The sequence below is a fragment of the Melospiza melodia genome, chromosome 15, assembly GCF_035770615.1.
Source record: "Melospiza melodia melodia isolate bMelMel2 chromosome 15, bMelMel2.pri, whole genome shotgun sequence".
Classification (NCBI taxonomy): Eukaryota; Metazoa; Chordata; class Aves; order Passeriformes; family Passerellidae; genus Melospiza; species Melospiza melodia.
Genome location: NC_086208.1, coordinates 4,567,447 through 4,590,046, shown reverse-complemented (window position 1 = coordinate 4,590,046; position 22,600 = coordinate 4,567,447). Strand labels below are relative to the sequence as shown.

The following is a 22,600-nucleotide window of genomic DNA, read 5'->3' as shown; positions in this document are numbered from 1 at the left end:
ATTTTAAAATACCCTCTAAGTTACCTAAAATAAATATACTTTGAAAAAATGGCATTAATGTAATAAAACTCTTTAGTGTCTCCCTTTTCAGCAGCATATACAGGACAGCTCACAACAGAGTAAGTGACTAAAACAGCTGAGTGGTACCTGGGGATTTTCTTGGGAGCCTGAGGTGGTGAGGAGTGGCTGGCTGTGCTTTGTTCCGAGCTCTCTGGAGGCTTTTCCTGTGTTTCCCCCTTGTCCTTGGCCAGTGCCTCTGCGATGGCAGAGTCCAGGCCAGGCTGGGCTGGGAGCTCAGCGCGGGGCTCGGTCTGTGCGGGGTCACACCTGTACATGAACACGATCGAGGGCTTCTCGCTCGACTCCGACTTGGCCTCGCTGAACCAGTGGTGCCGCTGCACCGGGGGCGGGGGCAGCATGTGGATCACAGTTCCATCCAGACCCACCAGCTTCCCCTTCTCCCTGTCCTTCTCCCTCTCCTCCTCATCGTCGGCTTTCCTGCGGCGGAAGAAGCTCTTGAACGAGATCCAGCGCTTGGGTTTGGCGTCGGGGCGCCGCCCCTCCGAGTGCAGGATGGACTCGGCTTCTGTGGACCTGGGGGGGCCGTTGGGCTTGGCCCAGTTGCTGAAATGCCTCTGCAGCAGGTTACTGGCGTGGTAGGGAGAGGAGGTGGAGCGTGGAGGGGGGAATGGCGGGGCCTGCTCTGCCTGGGGACTGGCGGCGCCCGGGGTGGCTCGCGCTGCCTTTGGAGAGGGAGTGGCAGCTGGCTGTGACAGCGGATCCTTCTGCACTTTAACGGCAGTGCTTTCCACCTTGGAGGACTCCACCTCAGGCTGCGATGTAAACAGAGACTTGGGTCGTACCAGGGTGTTTTTACCAGCATCTCCCTCAGGGGGTAAGGAATACAGTTCTTCTACACTGCAGGACTTGGGAGCAGACTGAGGTGTCTCTGGAGGAGACTGTGGAGGCTGGATAGAAGCCACAATCTGTGAGAGCACCGTGCTCGCGTTCTCTCTGCCACTGCTGCTGCCCACAGAACCCTCCGGGGTCACGTCTGCCTTTGCTGCAGGCTCTTGCATTGCCTTTTGAACTCTGGAGGGGGAGCTGTGGTCAGCACTGTGACTTCTCTGCGGGGATTTCTGGCTTTTACTGAGGCAGCTGTTGAACTCCTGGACCTTCTGAGCCACAGAGCCCAGCCTGCACTCAGGGCTACTGGCCGCCCCCTTTGCTTGGGGCAGCTCAGTGGATTTGCTGCCTATGGCTTCGGTGCCTTTACTTTCAGTTTCTATTTCTTCATAGGTATGGCTTATCACACTTGTAGTTTTATCTTTGACAGACAGCTCCCCAGTTGTCCCTAGAAAACTTTTATAGATTGCCAAGTTATCATAGGCATTTGGATTGATTACAATGGGAACTTTAATAGCATTTTTAGAGCTCTTAGCATAAGTGGGCTCATCATGAATGATAATAGGGAAAGGAGGCATGCCAGCATTGTTGTAACTGTTGAATTTTATCTCAGACAAATTGGGAGACTTAACTGGGATGGTTTTCGAAGAAACGTTTGTAGCTGTAGGTGAAGTAGGAGCTGACTTGTGGCTTGTCTTCCTGGGAGGAACAGAAGGTCCTGAGCCGTTTCCAATCAGTTCCACCTTAGGTATCTTCTGTCTTGGACTAGTGCTGGAAGTCCACACTTCCTGGTATCTGATTGCGCTGGATTTTTTCAGGTTGGTGTGTACACGCACAGGTGATGCTGCAGAGGATGCAGTAGGTGTGCCTGGGGTTACTGGTGAGCTTGGGTTAGATGATGCCTTTTTGGTTTCTGAGGTTTCAGTCTGGTTCTCTTTACATTCACTGGTCATGGCAGCTGATACATCCACTACTGTGTATGGCTTGCACACTGGCTGTTCCATGTTCACCACCCTGTAAGGTTTAGCTTGCTCCTCCACAGGCACCAAATTAATAGTCACGGCTTGACCAGCAACATCTGAAGAACTTTTATTCTCCTGCATATCAGTCTGCACAGCAATTTTGCCATCCTTCTCCTCCAGGCGAAGCGCAAGGACTGCCTTGTGAGTTTCCTGACTTTTCAGAGCAGTTCTGGGTGCTTTTGGCACGTCCTTCACTTGTTGATTGTCACAAAGACTTTCATATTCTGGTTCAATCACTTTGAGTTCCTGAGGAGTGCTAGGAGATAACCCTCCATTACAGAGCTTCTGGGAAGAACTGCTGGTTGTCCCAGAACGAGACTCTTCTGTCAAAGAAGAATCAGGAGATGTAGAATCAGAAGATGCCATGCTCTGCATGCTCTCTTGCCCATAAAGAATCACAGTCTCTTCCCCATAACCATTTAAAATTTCATCGTAACTGTCGTCATAGTCCACGGCACAGATCCGCTGCAGAGACTTGTTCCGAAGGGGCACAGTATTCCATTTTTTGTCAACACAGAACGGAACAGGAGACAGGGTGTTAGCTCTGAAATTAGCAAAGCGAGGCTGGCCCCTCATGCGGATTTCCATTGCTAACAACTCTTCATCACTTTCATCCCAGCTCTCGTGCTCTTCCTGCATGCTGCCAAAAAACGTGTCATCCTCACTCTCATCCCCACTAGACAACTCTGGATAACAGAAACGTCCACCTTCATTACTTATGACTTCAGTGCTTCCACTCAGAATAACATGCTTACTCTGTGAGTCCTTCATTCCACCCACCATGCAGCTCGGAGGGATCTTCCTTTCTAAGGATCTCTTGTAACAACTATTTATCCTTCCCAAGAAGGTTTCTCTCGCGTTTGTTTCATTCCCAGCGAGCTGAGGTGTGGTATCCAAACCTGCAATCTCCTTCAGAACTTCTGTCAGCCCATTATTATTATTGTTATTGGGCACCTTCCCCACGCCCTCGCTGCTGCCATACGGCCTGGGAACATGGCTGTAACCTTCGATCTCCTCCTCATTGTTATTGTTCAGTGGTTTTTTGCTCAGCACCGCCTTGTTGCGGTTCCAGCCCGCGGGCAGGGGTTTGTTCTCGACCTGCTCCAGCGTGGCCAGCTCCCCGCAGAGCCCCTCTGCCACCATCATGGTGGGTTTCACCGCTATCGTCGGCTTCTTGGCCACGGGCGGGCGGAAGCTGCCGCTGCCCCTGCCCGGGCGCTGCCCGCCGCTCTGGCTCGCATTGGCTTTCAGGTTGGCATGGGAGAGCGGCTTCTTCTCCGACACCGGGGGCAACTGGTGCAAGCTCTTGGGCTTGAAGCAGTTCTTACATTCACCGGGTTTCCAGACGTGCTCAGTGAAAGTGTTGCAAGCAGACATTTTCCCAGAGCCCTGTGCCTGAAGCCCTGCTGCTCAGTGCATGGCAGGAGTCTCCTCCATGGGCTCTGCTCACCCAGCACCGACGCTTCCCGGAGCAGTGATCATGCTGAAAGAGCACAAAACACAGAGAGGATGAGAATGGGGGAAAATCTGCTTGATCATTATATTTTTCACACTAGGGATAATGTGGAAGGGGTAAGTAGCCTTTTGCTGACGTCTTCATTTACAAAACTATATAACTGAAATGCAAAATCAAATTGCAACTATCATTCTTCTCATACATAAAGAATTAAAACTTTGGCAGCTAAGTCCTATGCTACTTAAAGCAGAGGGAGGGAAAAATGGCAATGACTGAGAATTTAGAGTAATTCTCTTGACTAGTTCAGGACCATTGACCTTTAATTTTGTCCAATAAAACAAATGCAGGAAGAGGATATAAACGCAAAGATTACCGCACATTACGCTTTCACCATAACTACTCAAACATGAGAGAAAAGAGCAAGAGTATGTTTACTCTCCTAAATGCAATTGAGATAATTTGTTCTAGCTTTGAATGTGAACAAGCTCAGCTTAAGTGAGAAAATGTGTTCAAGCAATCCCAAACTCTGCCATTTTAGCACTTTTTTTCATCAGAGTCAAATGATAACTGGAGAGATATTTTGGCTGAACAGACAGGCTGTTCTGATGTCCTGGAAAAGTCAGATAACAATACAGTGGAAATCTTTCTAGAAAGTCACTGTTTTTTCTCCTTTTGCTTACCACAATGGCAATAAACCATTCTGATATCCTCAAAACAAAGCTAAGGATTTTTAGTCCCTGATTTATTTCACATGTAGCTTTTCTACCTAACCCCTCCAAAAATAACAACTGAAGAAGAACTGAAAATCCCTTTCAAAGTGAATCTTTTTATTTCCTGAAACAATCAGCCTTAAGTAAAAATCAAACACGAATCTGCTGTGCTTTATAGCCACCAGAGTATCCAGGATTTGAGAGTTTCATGAATTAATGCCTGAAGATTTTAAGCCTTCTGAGCCAAATCCGCAAGTCTGTTCTCTTCGTCACTGTTGCATAACTCAAATTATCGGAGACATTTCACCGAGGGGAAAGGCTCTCTATGTCCACTGCTACTCCTGTAAGCACAGGCACTGGGAATCAATAATGCTCTATCCTTACAGGCCTTGGGGTGCAGATAGCCCTGCTGCTGCCCAGGCACACCGAGAGGGCAGGGCTGAGCCCCTGCAGGTCCAGCTGCAGCCCCCACACAGCTGGGCTGGGAGCAGCACCAGCGGGGCTGTGCTGGAACTCTCAGGGCACCACTGCCTTTCATCAGCGTGGCAAACACAGCATCATGAGCAGAGTGACACCACGACGGGTTTGTCAGTCTCCTCACGTCCTGCTCTGTGTTTTGGCAAGGGCTGGCCTGTGCTGGCAAAGCAACAGAGCAATCCTGATCCAACAGCAGATGGGGCTGAAGCCTAACTCTATTAGTGCCTGCAGACACAGCCGTGCTACCAGGGCTATCACATTTCATATGCTGACTAAATATATTTCCAGACAAAGCTTTTTGCCAAAAAGCCACTGCCAAAAGCTTTCTCTGTATGACCTAAGAGATAGAAACTCTGCCAGACTGAGATCTGCCCAAACTTTCAGACTTTATCTTACATATCAGAGTAAAATGCCTTTGTATGTTTCTTAATCTCTCTCAAGTTTTGTTGCTTCAACACTTTGCAAGGCCATATATTGTAAGCAGAAAAATTACATTAAGAAATAGTTCTCCTAGAACCAGAGAAAGAGCACATACAAGATTTTTATACTCTGGTTAGCTCCCTCTTTTCATGTGTTTAACAAGCAGAAGGAGTAAAGTTACACTAATGGGAATCTAACGAAATGATTTCTTGAAAAATATATTTCTCCATCACATAAAAGCTTTGAACAACCGATTTAAACAAAAGGTTAGTGCTTGTGTATGGGTTTTAAAATTTACCCATGTGATTCTGAAATTGCATGAGCTGCACTTGCTCTAGAATTCCATCACAAGGCAGCAGCTTTAGGGTGTTCCAGGCATTTCCTGCCAGGAACAGGGGGGCACTGAGGAAGCTCTGCAGTGCCCACCTGCCTGGGGCTACATCCTGACTTGATGACACCACTGCCTGTGTCACAACTGTCACTCTCCTTTGCCCTGACACTGATGCTGGCACTTCCTCTAAGCCAGAGAATGGGAACTACAGGAAACTCAGCAGAACCACAGTTCTCCAGAGAGAGTAACAACTACAGCCCTGTCCTTCATCCCAGAACCCCCTCTGTGTGCCAGCAGAGCTGCCTGCAGCAGTTCACCTCAGCAATCACACCTGGGGATTGTGGAAGTGCAGCTGCGGAACCTGGGCACACTGTATACAAGCCATGGGTAGATGTCCCAGCTCTTCTGGCTGTCTCCAACAGCCAACAGAAGTGGCTTGAACACAGCCCTGACCCCAGGATGATTTGTGACAGTCTGGAACAGAAGAGCCACTGACTGCAGGTCTGTGAACCCCAGCTGGGTTTGCAACTGGCTCGGGCACAGCAGGACGAGCAGTTCCTGTCCCAGGCCCTGACACTGCCTGCAGCTGCACCACAGAGGAAACAGCCACCTTCCAACCAGAGGAAATGGATCTTAAGAAAACAACCAAAACAATTCCAACACTGTGCTACTTTTGTACTTTGAAATCAGAAGCACTCCTACGCTATTTCAAATTAAATCCACAGTGACCTTTATACGCTGAAGCAAGCATTTGCATTCTAAAAAAAAGTCAGTTTCTTCCTTGCTGGACAACTAAAAGCAATCATTCTGCTGCTTTTCCCTCCTTTAAAAAGAATTCCTTTTTCAACTACAGATTCTCTATCATGCGTGGTAATTATGGTGAGAGTAATTAGGAGTGATAAGAGAAATGAAATCTTTCAGTAGGCTGCTGCTTCCATGGCTGTCACCAGCTGCAGCTTGGCAGGGGGCAGCAGAGGCCATTGAAGGCACTGAAAATACACACAAAGACAAGGAAAAAATCACCCTGACATTGCTGGATTCCTACACTGCCTCTAAAACAAAGCTGGGCAATGAGAGATCCAGGGAGTCACACCTCAGATCTCTCCAGCTGCAGGTGACCTGGTGTCTTTTCTTCCAGATGTCTTTTCTTCCCTACCCTCCCTGCTTCCACTGACACTCCATGTGCCTGCTAAGGAACAGGAATGTGCACCCTGCAGAGCTCCTGGCTCTATTGAAATCAGTAGTTCAGATGACAAAACTTATTTAAAGATGCTCAATCCACGCAAAATCAAGGCAATGACAAGATGTTACTTACAAAACAGCATCAGACTTGTAAACAAAGTATTAATAGCAAATATGTGACATCAACAGTCTGCATTTCATCCCTGTATCTCAAAGCCTTTTATGTAAGTTGGTAAACAGAACTATTCACAATTTATAGAGGGAACCACTGCAGTGCAGTGACGTTCAGGAACTAAAATTCACGCAGTGAGTCAGTGTCAGGAGCAGGCACAGACAGACAACTTCTGCTCCCAACAGCAGATCGTGACACTTCATTCACTAAATGCTTGAGTCAGCACAGATTATTTATCAACCTTAAAGGCCAAATCATTCTTTGTGTATGTGAGACTAATGCCCCTCATTCCAGCAGGTACACAGCTGTGCACAGGAGGGCTCAGCCTGGCCCTGCTGAGTTGGTATCAAGCAGTCAGGAAGGCAAAAGCATATTTCAGTTTTCAGGTCAGAGGGAGAAGATGACAGATCTGGAGTTGCAGTGCAAAGATGAAGCAGGGATCAGCTGAGATACCCTCGTGTCAGGAACCTTGCAGAGCCTTGCAGAAATGTCTCTGTGGAGCTTTTATTTGTTGACATCATCTTTGCTGAGTGCATGAAGATAGTAAAAAACATGCATTTCAGGCATTTTGCCTTTGTTCTAGGTAATTTCAGGCTGGCAGGTCTCCTTTGGATGCATGCTGGCTGAATCACAATGAAGGCCTTCTCCAGTAATACTTTATACTAAAATAATCCAATTAAAAAGAACTTAATTGGTGTGCAACATTCCCTACAATTTCAACATTTTAAAAATGAATAGTCTCTGTAAGTACCAGATGGTGACACGCACTAATTAATCAGGCCTGCTCAATGAAGAGCATATGAAAATGAATGCACCTATTAGACATGTGCTTGCAATGCTGTGTGCTGCAGAGATCTCCCCCCACTGACAGGCTGGGGCTCTCCTGAGCTGGGACCAGCACCCTCTGCTCTCCTCTGGGATCACCAGGGTTCCTTTGGTTTGTCCTCCTCCAGGGAAAACCCATTTACCTTTAGTGCGGCTGGCCCTGACAATGGGGCTGCAATTTTTATGCTGCAGAATAAACTGCATTGATCAGCATTCTTGGGCACCAGTCCAGTCAGGGCTGCTGCACAACCACAAACCTCTCCCCACTGCCAGGCCTGTCCTCAGACTGAAAAAATCAGCAGTGGAAATTCAACCTGGGCTTCCTATATGGGAGTGCCCAAAGGCCACAAAACCACCATGGCTTTGTGGTTTGTCTGAACCACTTAAAGGCATCTGGACAGTCACTGATCATCATAAACAACAGTGCAGGTCTCACACAGCAGGGAAAAGGGATGGCTATTCTCTGCCAGGATTTCATTTCTGTTTCTTTTAAATTTTAATGCAATCATAAACATTTTAAGAGACTGTTTTAAAAGCTGATCCTTGTGCAGGTCCTGCCTGGAGGGCAGTGGCTGTGGGGAGGCTCCCAGGGAGTGTCCAGCACTTCCCTCTCACTCAGCCTGTGCCAGGAAAAGCCATGGAACTAAAGAATGCAAGAAGCACCATGGGCTGGCACTACTTTTCCCCAAAGTGAAGGATATTTGCTAAATATCAGCTCACTGCAGTACCAAGCCAGAGCTCTGACTCTGGCAGAGAGCACAGATGGACATTTCCATAAATGTTGGGCACTACCACTTTTGTTAAAAAAGAAGTTTTATCTTGCTGCAGACAGGGTTTTTTTTTCCTGTTTTAATGTTTCCCACTGTATTTCCTCTCCTTTAAAAAGAGCTCAAATGACATAAGTATTTCAAAATACTAAGTAAGTGAAGGAAAACCATAAATGTGATTTTTTTTCCTCCCTAAAACTTGCAAGGATAAAACCTGACATGGAAATAACCAACGAAGTGGAGAAAAAACCTGCCCAGGGCTAGACAATCTGTGATGCTTCAGAAGAAAACAGGCATTTCTTTGCAATTTACCTAACCCAAAGAGATAATGCCACAGAGCAAGGAAAAGGCAAGGAATATCCTCAGGATGTGCCCAGGTACTCTGAATGGATTCTGCATCACCACACTGGAACACACAGAGCTGTAATAAGGCCAAGCTCTGCCCTTTGGTGCTGAGGGGCCAGCCAAGGCAGGTATTTGAGAAGGAACTCTTATGTGTTCCAATAATAAGAATTCTTGACATTCTAAACTGGAGATTTTTTTTCCTTTTGGAAAAAGAAATCATAATTTAGCATTAATAAAAATTTAAATTTATTTGGTCCATTTAGACATATATAAATTCTTATAATGATGATCACTCAGACACAGCAGTACAGTATATTCTTTGGGAATACTTTTTTATTTACATGGAAAATTGATTTTATTTTCTACTTTTAAAAAAGTCTGGTAAGCCAAACTATAAATTGTTTGCTTTCTGAAAATGGCTGTACAACGTTCTAAGATTTCGCAGCAAATTATGGGTGTATATATCAGCTGACAGGAAAAAAGCACAATAATTATAATTTCAAAAAAGTATCCTCAATTCCAGTGCATTTCAGTTTCTCCATATTTTATTTTAGGAAAACTATGAGAATTAAGCCCTTCACAGCATTTTAGAAGTGCACCTGTATGAGTGTATCTTGACCAATCTAATTATCTTTGATTTACCTTTCCTGGGCTCACTTGAAATTCTGCCCTTTGATCTTTTTCCTTTTGTTTAAGCACATGCAAACACTCGTGGAGAAGAATGAACTTTACCAAACGTCTCCAGAGGCTGCTCACAATAAACAAAAAAAGCAATACCTGAGAAACATTATAGTGCTCTCACAGTCAGAGACCTGGGAACAGCTGTGGTTATCCTGTGCTGAGCAGAGGTGGAGAAGGAAAGCAGGGTGGATCACTCCAGGATTGTGGAGTCCAGCAATTCTGCAACTTCTGTTTGCTTCAGCCTCTCTCCCTTGCACTCCTGCAAGGCTCCAAAGATCTGAGTGCTGAACACCTGAGGCAGCAAAACCCTCAAGTGCCAACCCCAAAACGCCCCCAAACCCCCATTTCAGTCTAGCAAATCACTTGTGGATAGCAAAATACAAACCAGCATTGGAAAGGATGGGCAAGAAGTGACTGAAGAGGAAGCAAAGCCCCAGGGAAGGGTCAGGGCAGGTAACTGAGGAGGGAGGGGCTGGCTCACAGCCCGGGCAGGATCAGCTACAACACCAAGGCTGCAGCACAGGGGGCACCCTCCAGTGGTCCCAGTCCCCCCTGGGAACCTCAGGAGTCATTAAATAAAGACTTGCCAGGATTAAGTTTAAAAATAAATCGCCACGAGCCGTTACAAAAAAATGAGGTATTAAAAATAACCCATAAATTACAGCAACAGCACAGCAGGGCTGGACTGTGCACAGCCAAAAATTGTGGAGAAATTCAGGAACCAGGTGGCTGAGCTGTGCAAAATTACAGCCCCTTATCAGGACCAGGCATCAGTACAGCACATGGTGAAGGCACCTGCTCTTCATCATCACTTCTGGGAAGGAAACCTGCTCTTCCTACCAAACCACAAACCAATGGGCAAAAGAGAAATGCCACAATTTTATTTTAAGCTTTTAAGAAGTTCTCTCCAATTCCTAATGGCTGGGCATGCAAATGGTGTCACAGCAAAGGCCAGGCAAGCAGCAGATTACATGCTTTCTGTGTGAGAAAATCAATGACATGATTTACTGAGTATTGCACTCAGTTCTATTTATGACTTCTCAGGAAGAAATGCTGCATAAAACAGAGCCACAAAAATATTTTAATATGGAAAGCTTTTCATCCCTTCAGTGAAACAAAAAGATTAGGATAGTTTAGTTCAGAATTGAGACAAATAAAATAATGTAATGGTATATTAAATGATCTGTCACATAAAGAAGACAGACTGGGTGTTCCCATTTAGTGTCTATCTCAAAAAAAAAAGGCAATAAACCCAATGCAGCATATTTACATCTCCAAAAAGAAAATTATTCCACATAAAACACTTCCTGAAAGAAGCTGGCACTGAGATCAAGGGGTCAGTGGATTCAGAGGAACAAGCAGACATTTGTGCATGGGCTGAGCCATGACAGTTGTACAAGGTGGGGTGAACCCAAAGCTCCCAATTTCAGAGTCTGAAAGCTGCATTAACCCTTTCAGTGGAGAAGAGGATTTGCTCATTAGCAGATGGTTCCTGTGCTGGCCACTGGAGCAGCCTGGGCAGGTGAGGGCAGGCACTGCTGGGGGCTGGACCTGACTGCTGCTCCTCTTACCAGACCCTGCTTTCCTGTGCTTTCAGCTTGAGCCAGCAAAATCACCCCAGGGTGCAGGAGCACTGAGATGCCACCCTCTCCCAGGTAGGGTCAGGCCTTCCTCTCCTCCCACACTTTGTCACTCAGTCCTGGGCCACCCCATTTGTACCTTTTGTGCCTTCATGTTTGACTCTGCCAGTGCCTGGGCCAAGGGGCTGTGCCACACCCACAGGTCCTGCAGGACAAACCCACAGCCAGGCCAGGAGTGGGAATCAGCCAGGTGAGGAGGCCAGGTGGAAAGAGATTACTAGAGGTTAGTACTGTTTGAAGCTTGGCACACTACAGGCTAGAAAAATCAGGGTAAGGTTACAGAGGAATGATAGAAGAAGGATTTTTCTTTAAAAATAACCTAATCAATTTAACTTTTGAAGACACATACATTACTATTTTATGGTGGAAAACAGAAATAAAAATGAGCCCTATACTGCTGTCTCATTCACTATGTGGTAGAGCAATGCCTGGAAAGGGCCTGAATCTTTGTAGAAACTCCTCCAGTTTTCCATTCCACAGCAACCATCTCCTCCCCCTGCCATCTGCTTGGTGCACTCATTTTGCCTCATTCCTCACATCTATGATCAAAGACAGACATTCTAATTTGAGGGCCTCTTTGATAATCTTGAGAAACTAGCTACAGGTAATTTTTTGACCATCAAAGCTGGTTCCAGCAGCTTACTCTCACTCAGGCTACTCTTCTAATTAGGGTGTCATTTATTCATCCCAATAAGCTACTTCACCAAGCAAGATGAATGCAAGAAATTTTAATCTGCAGTCGTAAGCCAGAGCAATGAAATGAATGATGAGCTCCAAGTCAAAAGGTTAAAGATATTAATGTTTACTAGTGTTGAAGTTTACAACAGATAATTTCTTTGCTTATTCTACTTATGCTTTGCCTAAAATCCATTCCCATAAAATGGCAAGCCACCACTGATAAGAATGTTATTAGGGATAAAAAGCACCAGCATAGATGAAATTCAGAAAAGGAATTAGGAGGTACTGGCATTGGATGCTTTTAGCATACATAATAAGAATTGACTTTTTCCTTATTCTGATGATTAAGTGGTGTGCCTGCCAGCCCACAACACCCCAGTGTTCCAGGCACATTGTGGGGGCTCTGTGGGCAGCCCTTTCCCTCCATGGGGACAGAAAAGGACTAACAGCCAAACCCGGGGTGTCCCACAGTCAGTAATCGGCTTTTTAGCCTACCAAAAGAGACAAGATGTAGGGCAGGAAAAAACCCCACCAAAACCCCAGTGATTTATTTTAGTTTCCCAAAATCTGATTCCATACTTTAAAATAATCCACACATGGAAAACTATGCAGTGAAGGTGTCATTACATACAATCAAGGACAGAATCAGAAAGGAAATGCAACAGAATTCCTGTGTTAGTTTTTATCTCTACAGTCAATCACTGGTTTTTGCAGCTGGGGAATTTGCTCAATTTACTCCATGAGAAAAGAAACAGCCTGCATTTTCACAGACAGATGTTTATACCTATCAAGTGTGTAAAGCACTCTAATTTTTAGCCAGTGCTGAAGGAGGAGTAAGGGGAAGCACGAACCTGAGCGGGTTGCTCCAGGCGGGAAATCGCTGCCCGTGCGCTCCGGGACAGCAGAGCCGGCAGAGCAGGCAGCTGCATGCGGCCAGCCCAGCACCACAGGCGGCTCTCAGGGCCACAGGGCTGAGCCCAGCCCAACACCAGAGCTGGGCTCAGGGCCACAGGGCTGAGCCCGGTCCAGCCCCAGAGGTGGCTCCTCAGAGCCGCAGGGTTCAGCCCAGCCCAGCCCGGCACCAGAGGCGGCTCCTCAGGGCTGAGCCCAGCCCAACACCAGGAAGTGGCTCCTCGGAGCCGCAGGGCTGAGCCCAGCCCAGCCCAGCCCAGCCCGCACCAGAGGTGGCCCCGAGGAGCCACAGGGTTCAGCCCAGCCCAGGCCGCACCAGAGGTGGCCCAGCAGAGCCGCAGGGCTGAGCCCAACCCAGCCCCGGACCAGAGGTGGCCCCGAGGAGCCGCAGGATTCAGCCCAGCCCAGCCCGGCACCAGAGGTGGCCCAGCGGAGCCGCAGGGCTGAGCCCAGCCCCAGAGGCAGCTCCTCAGGGCCGCAGGGCTGAGCCCGGCCCAGCCCAGCCCCAGAGGCAGCTCCTCGGAGCCGCAGGGCTGAGCCTGGCCCAGCCCAGCAGCAGGAGGCCCAGCAGAGCCGCAGGGCTGAGCCCAGCCCGGCTCAGCCCGGCCCTGCAGCCCCTGCCCGGCCGGGCCGGCCCGCAGCCGCTGCTGATCGTACCTGGGGATGCCGAGCTCGCAGCCCGGCCAGCGCTCGCTCCTGGAGCAGGACACAGCAGGAAACAACAGAGCTGAAGCACAGCAAACGAGCTCTAGCAAAGGAAAGAGAAAGAAAATCACCACCAACATTCAATTCTCTTTCTTTAGTTCTTCTTTATAGATAGAAATGTTTTCCTAAAGGAGTTGATTGCCAGACACAAATTTTGCTACTTGTGCTTGACAGAATCCTGAGAATCCAAAGCCTTTTGTAGCCAGAAAAAACAATGTGAATTTTCTACTCTTGTACTGCTGAGATGACTCAATACCAGTCCACAGGGGTCTGAAGGTAAAAGCAGAACCACACTCATCTGAATTCCTTGCCTTTCAAACGAGATTTTTATGACAGAATACTTTATTAGCAAACTGGGCTGCTGCAAGCCCAACCAGGAACCACACCAAGCCCAGGACAATTACCTCTTGTCACTGCCATTGCAGTGAAATGGGACAGGCTGCTATTACCTGCTCTCTTGCAGGGTCTTGAGGGAGGTTTATTCCTGCCATGTGCAACGCTGTGGCATTTGGAAGTAAATTGTTTATAACAAGAACCAGTGTGAGACAACAGCCACAGCAGCAGCATCAAGCTGCACGGCAGCAGGGAAACTCTGTCCCTGCTCCCTCTGAGCTCCTGGGCTCTGTCTCCAGGGGCTGCCCAGGAGACACCAACACATTCCAGTGCCTGAGGGAATTGCTCAGGAGCACAGCCTGGCCCTGCTGCCACCTCCTGCCCAGGAGGGGAGGGTGATGCCAGGTGTCCCCAGGATGGTCACACAGCAGACCCCACGCTCCCTGTAGTGCTTAACCCTGCTATTTATACAGAAAAAAAGAGGTATGGCAGATCTCGAGGTTCTGGGCTCAACCTTGGCTTAATTAGTGGTGGTGGCATATGTTCTGTGATGGTTACATAAACAGGGATGGCATCCCGACCGGTGGCCGAGGGGTTGCCATGGTAACTGTGACAGCCATCAACGCTGCCTTACTCATCGCTTTCCCCCGACTCCAGCAGCACTTCTGCTTCTACTTTGCTATTTTCAAACACAAACATGAATAACTGGAGCTCTCTGGCCTTCTCTGGGAATGAAGCTGCCCAAAGCTGTGACCCCCAGTGCCACTTGTGAGCTGTGAGCAGCACCCTTGGGCACAGTGCAGTGTTCCACCCTGGGGACAGCCACCAGAACAGCCCTGCACACCTGGAGGCCAGGCACTGTCCTCTGCAGCCCAGACTGTTAGCCAGAACTCATGAGGATGATGATGATGTGCTCGTGCCTTCCACAAGCTTTTCAGCAGCTTCACTTCTTTTAGTGCATTCAGGCAAGCCTGGCCTAAAATATTTTATTCCTAGTTTACAACTGTACATAATGAATAAAATGTATTTCCTCCATCTTTTTTTTTCCAGTCCATATCTCTGCTTTCAAATCTCCCTCTCTCCCTATTTACCTTTTCTTTCAGACTGCTCATAAAAACCCCTGACTAATTTTAGGACAAAGATTAATACAAAGCATCCTGCTCAGTAGCACCTCCTACCTACACCCAGTTTCAGACCTGTCACCTATAGCCAGGCCTAACCCACAGAACATCCACTGCATTTTCATCATTTTGGTTTCTTAGTAACAACATAGAAAAAGAAAATTAAAATATACTAGATTTAAAAGTTAGTGTAGCCTTTTGTATACTTGTTTATCAGGTTATCCCTCACTAAAATCCAGTATCTGCAAAGATACAGAGGCACAAGGAAGACAGGAAACATGGTTTTTCAAACACAAGGAATTTGTATTTTATGTTAAAGCTGTTTTAAAAAGCAAGTCTTTTGTTTGCAATAGTATCCAGCAGTTATTCAACAGAATAATCTCAGTAATGTGAATAAAGATTAAATGCTAATTTTTTTTTATTTCAGTGATTTGCAGAAATATTTTTTGGCATAACCAGAAAATGAGTCACTACTAACTTCACCTTCTACGACTGTTTCAAGTACAAATCATTTCTCATCTGACAATCACTCAGCTTTTAAAGCCAGCTGTTTTATAAAGCCTTTTGTTGAAACCTGGTATGTGAACAGGGATCCCAAAGCCTTAATTTTGAGAGAAATTGCAGTATGTCAAACTCAATAAAGGCAGAGGAGTTGTTTAGATGCCAGAATTATGTATGTAAAAGAAAATCAAAAAGGTGAAGTTAATAATAGGAGATTTATCAGCTGCCTGGATACAGGTGTAGGATTGGCCTCGTGATTGCTTCATACAGCAGAGCTGAGAAACTGAAGCAGATCTGCTCTGTGCTGTGCAGGTCTTCAAACTACATGTTAATACAAAAATTTTTGCTACATAAAAATACTTGTTTCTTCTTCCTTTCTTTAGAGAGCAAAGTAATTTCCTTGCTTCCATATGGTACTGCAGGAACAGGAAGAGTAAAGAGAAAAGTGGAGAGACAGTGGTTGTGAGGAGCAGCTCTGCACAACTTCTGTTCACCCGTGGCTGTGCCAAAGCAAGGCTGGGCTTCTGGGGGGCTTCCAAGAGGAGCCCCTGCCCTGCCAGGACACAGTGCAGTGCCACAGCCAGGCAGCCCCAGCTCCCTGCACTGCTGCTCCAGCCCAGAGCTCCTCCAAGGCTGAGCTAATCCAGCAGAAGGACGGGCTCTCAATGCTAATTAGCTCTGTGTAGTCAGGAGATGGACTGGAGCCTCTGCCTCTAATGCCCAATGTGAAATCTCTGCTCTCCACATAAAGCCCGGGACATTAACCACATCTTATTTTCCCATTTTTCTTTTCAGGGAGCCTGGATGGATTGTAATGCACATGGATAGACTGAAATGCTCAGCAGATGATTTTGCTTAAATCTCAAGTAAGACAAATGTGAGGAGATCTTCAATCACTGCCCTGGGAGGTGTGGGCGATGTATTACACTTTACAAGGAACAGCATTTGGAAAAATTCCCTTTTCACTCCTCAGCCACTGTACTCTTTTAATTACTTGCTAAACTTGGAGAAAGAAGAATGGGAAAGGAAAAGGGCAGAGGAGACTTGACAGAGATAATGAGATGGCTGCCTGCTGAAGTGAGGCATCATTAATGCCTGGGCTGAAGGAGGGGCAGGCAGATCCCTCCCATCCCCTCGTGGCAGCAATTCCTGCAGCCCCTGCTCTGCAGCCACACACCAAACTCCAGGACATCCTGCAGCCACACACCAAACTCCAGGACATTCTGCACCCACACACCAAGCTCCAGGACATCCTGCAGCCACACACCAAGCTCCAGAACATTCTGCAGCCACACACCAAGCTCCAGGACATTCTGCAGACCCTGCTCTGCAGTCACACACCAAGCTCCAGGACATTCTGCAGCCACACACCAAGCTCCAGGACATCCTGCAGCCCCTGCTCTGCAGTCACACACCAAGCTCCAGGACATTCTGCAGTCACACACCAAACTCCAGGACATCCTGCAGCCCCTGCTCTGCAGCCACACACCAAACTCCAGGACATCCTGCAGCCCCTGCTCTGCAGCCACACACCAAGCTCCAGCAGCAAGTTCCCTGCTTGAGTCAAGGCCTTTGTCTCATAGGCTATGATGGAAGATTTCAGTCTGAATCTTCCAAGAAGATTTGGAAGTAATCTTCCCAAGAAGCTCTGTAGAAGTAATAAAATAAATTCTGCCTCAAATCTCCACAAACCTGTAATATGCCAGTTACCAGAGACAGATGAAAGTCTCTAAAGGTCCCTGGAATTTTACCACTTGCTATGCCTATGCATTCCCTGGTGCACGCTTCATTTTCACTGAAAATTCACTGCAAAGAAATAAATTAGGAAGAGCTGTCATACTAATTTTTTTTGGAAATGCAATTTCAATCTTCCCTATGAAAAATGTGATTTGAAAACTCTTGTAGATATTAGTATCCAAGGACTATGGGTTTTTTAATCTGGTTGGTTGGATTTGATGAGCTGCTCCACACCTTTGTTTCCTTGTAGATGCAAACATGGGAACATCTTCCCAAGATCCTGAATTATGCCTGCTGCAAAACACACACTCCAGGAGTTCTGAGGTGAGTACATCCTTTTCTTACAGAAGTAACCAAGTTCTGACACGCTCAGAGGTCATGCATCAGATTCAAAAGTTTTCCACAAGTAAAGCCTGAGAGCATTATTGTCTTTCAATATTATTATTGTAATCTCTGGTGAAAAATGTAATGCCACAAGTGTACAGCTGTAATTGAAATGTAAACAAAACTGCAACTGTCCTTTGCTAATGATGAAAATAATTCTAATAATTACTATGCCCAAAACATCTGGGAAGGAGATGAAAATCACTATCTGAAAATTAAGTAGTAGTTCAGGGCTTAAAGCCACATAAATGGTGCCTTCTTTAAAAATCCATCTCTATAGTTTGCACAGTGCTGTAGCAGAGAAGTATAAATTACACATATTTATAAACACACACACAAAAGGTAAGAAATCACAAGTATGAGATCCATTGGGATTCTGACATCTTCAGATTGAGTTCTACAGAAGACACATCCCAGGCAGAAAGCTAAAGAAGTGTGACCAGATAAAAGGGGACTTAAATCTGAGAAAATATGATTAAAAACCAGAAATAATATACTATTAATGAATTCCAGGAAGAATTAACTTAGCCAGTTGATCCACTGAAAGATGTTAAAGTGGGGATGGTTTAAAGGCCACCCCACAGAGAGCAGCCTGTGAGTAGCCAGTGGGGAAGGTGAGTGTCACCCAGGAGTAACACCCAGGCAGGCCCTGCTGGAGCAGACCCAGAGGAGGTCACAGCTCTGGTCACAGCTCTGGCTGTCACAGCCCTGGCTTGGGGCTGGTTCCCACTCTGCCCCCAGTGGGTCTGCAGCACGGGGAGCATTTCAGCAGCCCCTCACACAGACCCACAAATGCTGTGCCAAGCTCCAGCAGTAACTTCCAGCCCACATCATGCAGTCCAGCTTTAAAAAACACTGCAAGTCTTCAATTCCTATAGTAACCTTGTGAACATGAGAACATGCAATTTATGGCAATTATTTTATAAGGGAGAAGGGGAGAGGTTACAATAGGATTATGAGCAAGGGACTTCCAAACCCAATTGTAAAATTATCTTCAGCTTTAACAAATCACAACTCTAACCCCCTCTCCTTTTTACTTATTCCTAAAGCCTTTCTTCTTTCTCCTCTTGTGCTTAATCTGATCTAAATTCTTTCAGGATGTCAAGGGGATAAATCTGCTATTAAGAGCTACTAGTTTCCATTTGCTTTTTACAAGTGGGTGTGTGACAACACTCTGAGGCATTACACAGGCAATTAGGTATGCACAGGATGCCCTACTCCAGAGAGACAATATGCAGAGAAGTGGAGGCTAAAGCACTTCTGCATTAACAGGAGGACCCTCCAAGTGCTTTGCACAGTGTGCTCCATGGCCACTCAATTGTCCCACTGTGTCAGTATTCCAGCAGAAGACATTGAACTCTGTTTCTTCCCAGACCAAAGGATCAACACAGGAATCGGGTATTTACCCAATGCCAGTAACAAGATTTCTACCTAGCAATTTTCTGCAACTTAAATGTAAATGATGCATGAAAAATGTGTTCTTATGAGATATTAAATATGAGCCAAGTGCTTTAACAGAAAAGCAGGAAACACCCCAATGATCTCTGTGTTTTGTCATCATCAGTGACTGCAGCCCTGAGGAGCCTCCAGCTCCTGCCAACCCAGTAGCAAATAAGGATCAGTGCAGCTTCGAAGAAATTATGGCACTTTCTTATGTGCATTCAGAAAGAGACAGCCATGAAGCATTGCCTTGCTAAATGTTATAAAAGTTCTTATAAATATTCATGTGCAGCATTTGTACTCTGAGTATTTAATCATTTCTTTACAAGAAAGGAGCAGGGAGAAGGGGAGAGGAAGAAACTACTGTTTCTCGAATTCCAAAGAGATCAAGATAACAGAAGAGGCACACTTGTGCACAGGTGATCTATAAATTAGTCAGCACCAAACCCAGAAACCTACAAAAAAAAAAGATTATTTTTTCAGGTAGATTTTCTGTTTTCATTTCAAACAATAGTTTGCAGGTATTAACCCAATGATTTCTTTGATCATTTAAATTACCTGCATTTTGATCCTTTGAATTTTTACATCATTGGCTTTTGAAAAACAAGCCTGATCTGTTGCTTCTGACATTGGTGTGAAGACAGATTGAGCTGGCTGCACTCTGCACTCCAAAGCCCATGGTCCCAGGTAAGGCCAGGACCAGAGCAGCAGCACTGCCTGGAGCAGGGGCTTTGTGCCAGGGGCACTGGGTCCATCCCTGTGGGAAACAAGGCAACCCCAACAAAGGGGGAGAAATGTCGGTTTTCAGTGTTTCTCTTTGCTGATTTATTATTGGTGATAGTTCAGGGATGCTACTTGCTCGGTTTCTCGGCTGTTTCGAAGACTTGGAAAGGCTCAGAGTGGCTTTGGACAGCCTGGCGTTTTAAAGGACGAGGAGAGACTTCTGATTTTGTTTCGGTCTTGGTGTTTATTAATTGTTTATCTAAAAGATTTTCTTTCAGCTTGACAGAGGTCTGCACAGCAAGTCAGCCATGGGCACACTCTGCAACTCCTGGGGCGGTCACTTATCTTTATACCCAAAGTTACGTGTACAATATTTATAATTTTTCTCTAATACTTTCTACCCTTATTAACCGGTGCACTTCTAGTAAAGACCAATCTCAAAGTGCCACCATCACTACAGAAGATGGATGCTAAGAAGAAGAAGAAGAAGGACAGGACACGCTCCAATTCTTCCATCTTACTTCTCTAGACCTCCTTGTACAGAAATCTTAAACCCTGTGTTTTATACTCTAACTAACTTATCTCTTCACTATTCATTCAGTAAAATCTTCCCAGTCCTCATACAGATGTCATCTCTTGTGTAGGATCAAAGTCTAGCCACCAGACACTTCTGGCAACATTCTAGGACTCCCGAGCCCCCCAAGGGTGGTCTCGGTCACTCTGCACCTTCATCCTGAGGTGCTGAGATCCCACAGAGAAAGACAAGGAGGGCTCCATGGACAGCAGAAGGCTAATTAATTTCTTTATTATGCTATATTATTCTATACTATATTGCACTACAACTAAACTGAATCTGCACAGAATCTTGTGACTGGCTGCTGACCGACAGGACAAGGAACCAAACCACCATCACTGGGTGAACAATCTCCATACTGCTTTCTACTCTGGCACAACACAGGAGCAGCCAATGAGATAAGAACTGTTTTGATCATTCTGTTCTCTGCTTCTCTCAGGTTCAGAGAATGTGAATCCCACACATCCCCTCTGACCCAGCAGGGCTGAGAGCCCTGCCAGCCTCCGTGCAGGCACTGCCTGTCCAGCTCTGGCCTTGGCACACAGCCCTGCATCAAAGCCTCTCTCAGCTGAATTTATCAATACTGCTGGGAATGAATATGGATTTCTGTAACACGTGCTGACAATACAAAAGCCTGCTCACAAGTGGCTTGTGCACAAAAGAGAAAATACATTGTAAAACAGCTTTGATGTCAAAGGATAAACCTGATAGAAAAGCCAAGAGATGTGGAACAGTAACACCTGAACTGCTCAGAAATCACCCAGCAGAGACAGCAGTCAGGGCTCCTGCCTTGCTGTGATGTGGCCTCCAAGGCAGACCAAGAAAGCCTTGGCCACTTTTTCCTCTCCTTCCACAGCAGAACATCAGTTCCTGCAGCAGATGTGTGACACTGAAGCTGTGGGTACCAGTGCCTTTGCAGACCCCACAGTCTGGATGACCCTCCCCAGCCAGGATGCTGCAGCTCAAGGAAAAAATAACAATCTCAGATGTTTATTACTGCAGGCCCAGCTCCTTCACACACACCTTGGCTGGCAAGCAGACCCAGTGCTGGCAGAACAGGCTGGGACAGCAGCAGTAACAGTGGAAGAAGCTTATTGCTGTGCTGCTCTGGTTCCCTGCTGGATCAGCCAAGGCAGATTGCTGCCAGCTGTACCTGTCTGTGCTCTCAGGTGGATTGGACAGGTCTCTGTGGAGTCACTCCAGGCCCATGCCATGTTTAGAATTACAAAGCAAAATGAAAAGTGGTGCTGCCTTTTGCTTCCCTCAGGAAAACTGCCTCTTGCAAATGGTTTTATCATTTTCATTATATCCTGTTTGATTTGCTTTACCATCTTGACTGGAACAATAGCTAAGACATAATAGAAAAAGATTTTTCCACAGGCTGGTTCTAATTACATTAAATCTCAAGTGAGATAGGACATTTAAATAAGAAACAACAACTGCAGAGTCTGAGATAATGACATACCGAGATACCAGGCTTTTTGAGAGTGCCATTAAAATGATGCATGAAGCATTACAGCCTCTCCAATTGGGTTTCAACACGAAAGCCATTCCTTCTGTGGCACAGTGCTGCAGAGAGAGGTCAGCACTTACTGCACTCAATGTGCTACTCAACAATTAGGAACCATTATCCCTTATGCTGAAGTTGCAACATTGACAGGCTTAAACTTCTGTATGAGCTGAGGCAGTTGGGAAGGCAGGGTCTCTGGGATGAATCACCTCATGAACCACAAAACAGAGTGGAGGAGCTTCTCAAGAGCTCCTGGATTTTGCTGCAAGTTGTACCTTGAACATTTTGCCATCATAACCAAATGCTCTTATTTTCCTGGAAAATATATCTTTAGATTTTCTGGGAAACCACTGAAATACAGACATGCAAAATGGAGCCTGTGGCTGTGTGTCCTGCAAACACAGTGCAACCTGTCACAGTCCCACTGCTCGTTTGTTTAACCTTGGAGCACTGCCCAGCTGTGCTGCCAGCATTGGTGCCTGTGGGGCCCTGCAGCCAAGTCCCCTGCTGGAAATCAAACTGAGGAAAGGGAGTTTCTGTGGGGAGGAAAGGACTTCAGGCACTTCCCCTGTGCCTCCCTGTCCTTTGGCTACCAAGTGCTAACCCAGGCTAAAGGGAAGGAGAAGGGCTGGCCTGAGGGGATTGAGGGCACCCTCAGCCACGTGGCAGAAGCACTGAGTGGGGTGGGAACATTCCCCTGATGGAGGGCTCTGCACAGGGACCAGGACAGGCCAGATGCATGGGCCAAATCCAATTCTATGAGGTTTAGCAGGGTGAAGAGCTGGGTCCTGTCCTTGGCTCACAACTCCCTGCAGTGCTACAGGCTGGGCCAGAGGGACTGGAAAGCTCCCCAGCAGGAAGGACTGGGCACAGCTGAACACGAGCCCAGGTGTGCCACAAGGCCAATGGCCCCTGGGCAGTGCCAGCAGTGCTGTGGCAGCAGGAGCAGGGCAGTGACCATCCATCCCCCTGTGCTGGGCACGGCTGAGGCCACACCTCACACCCTGGGCTCACATGGGAGCCCCTCACAACGAGGAAGACACGGAGT

At 46.7% G+C, this 22,600-nt stretch overlaps 1 protein-coding gene across 4 annotated transcripts in view; it reads right to left on the bottom strand.

Moving 5' to 3' along the window:
* The window catches only part of PEAK1 (pseudopodium enriched atypical kinase 1), a 113,022-nt gene that overhangs the window by 33,525 nt on the left and 56,897 nt on the right, over positions 1-22,600 (bottom strand). For 3 of the 4 annotated variants that reach the window (XM_063169458.1, XM_063169461.1, XM_063169460.1), the window contains exon 3: positions 148-3,411. In XM_063169458.1, coding sequence (XP_063025528.1) covers positions 148-3,305 — 3,158 coding nt within the window. In that variant the 5' untranslated portion in view covers positions 3,306-3,411. Of the gene's footprint in view, positions 1-147; positions 3,412-13,181; positions 13,273-22,600 lie in introns of all 4 variants that reach the window. The other variant, XM_063169459.1, reaches the window with a different exon arrangement.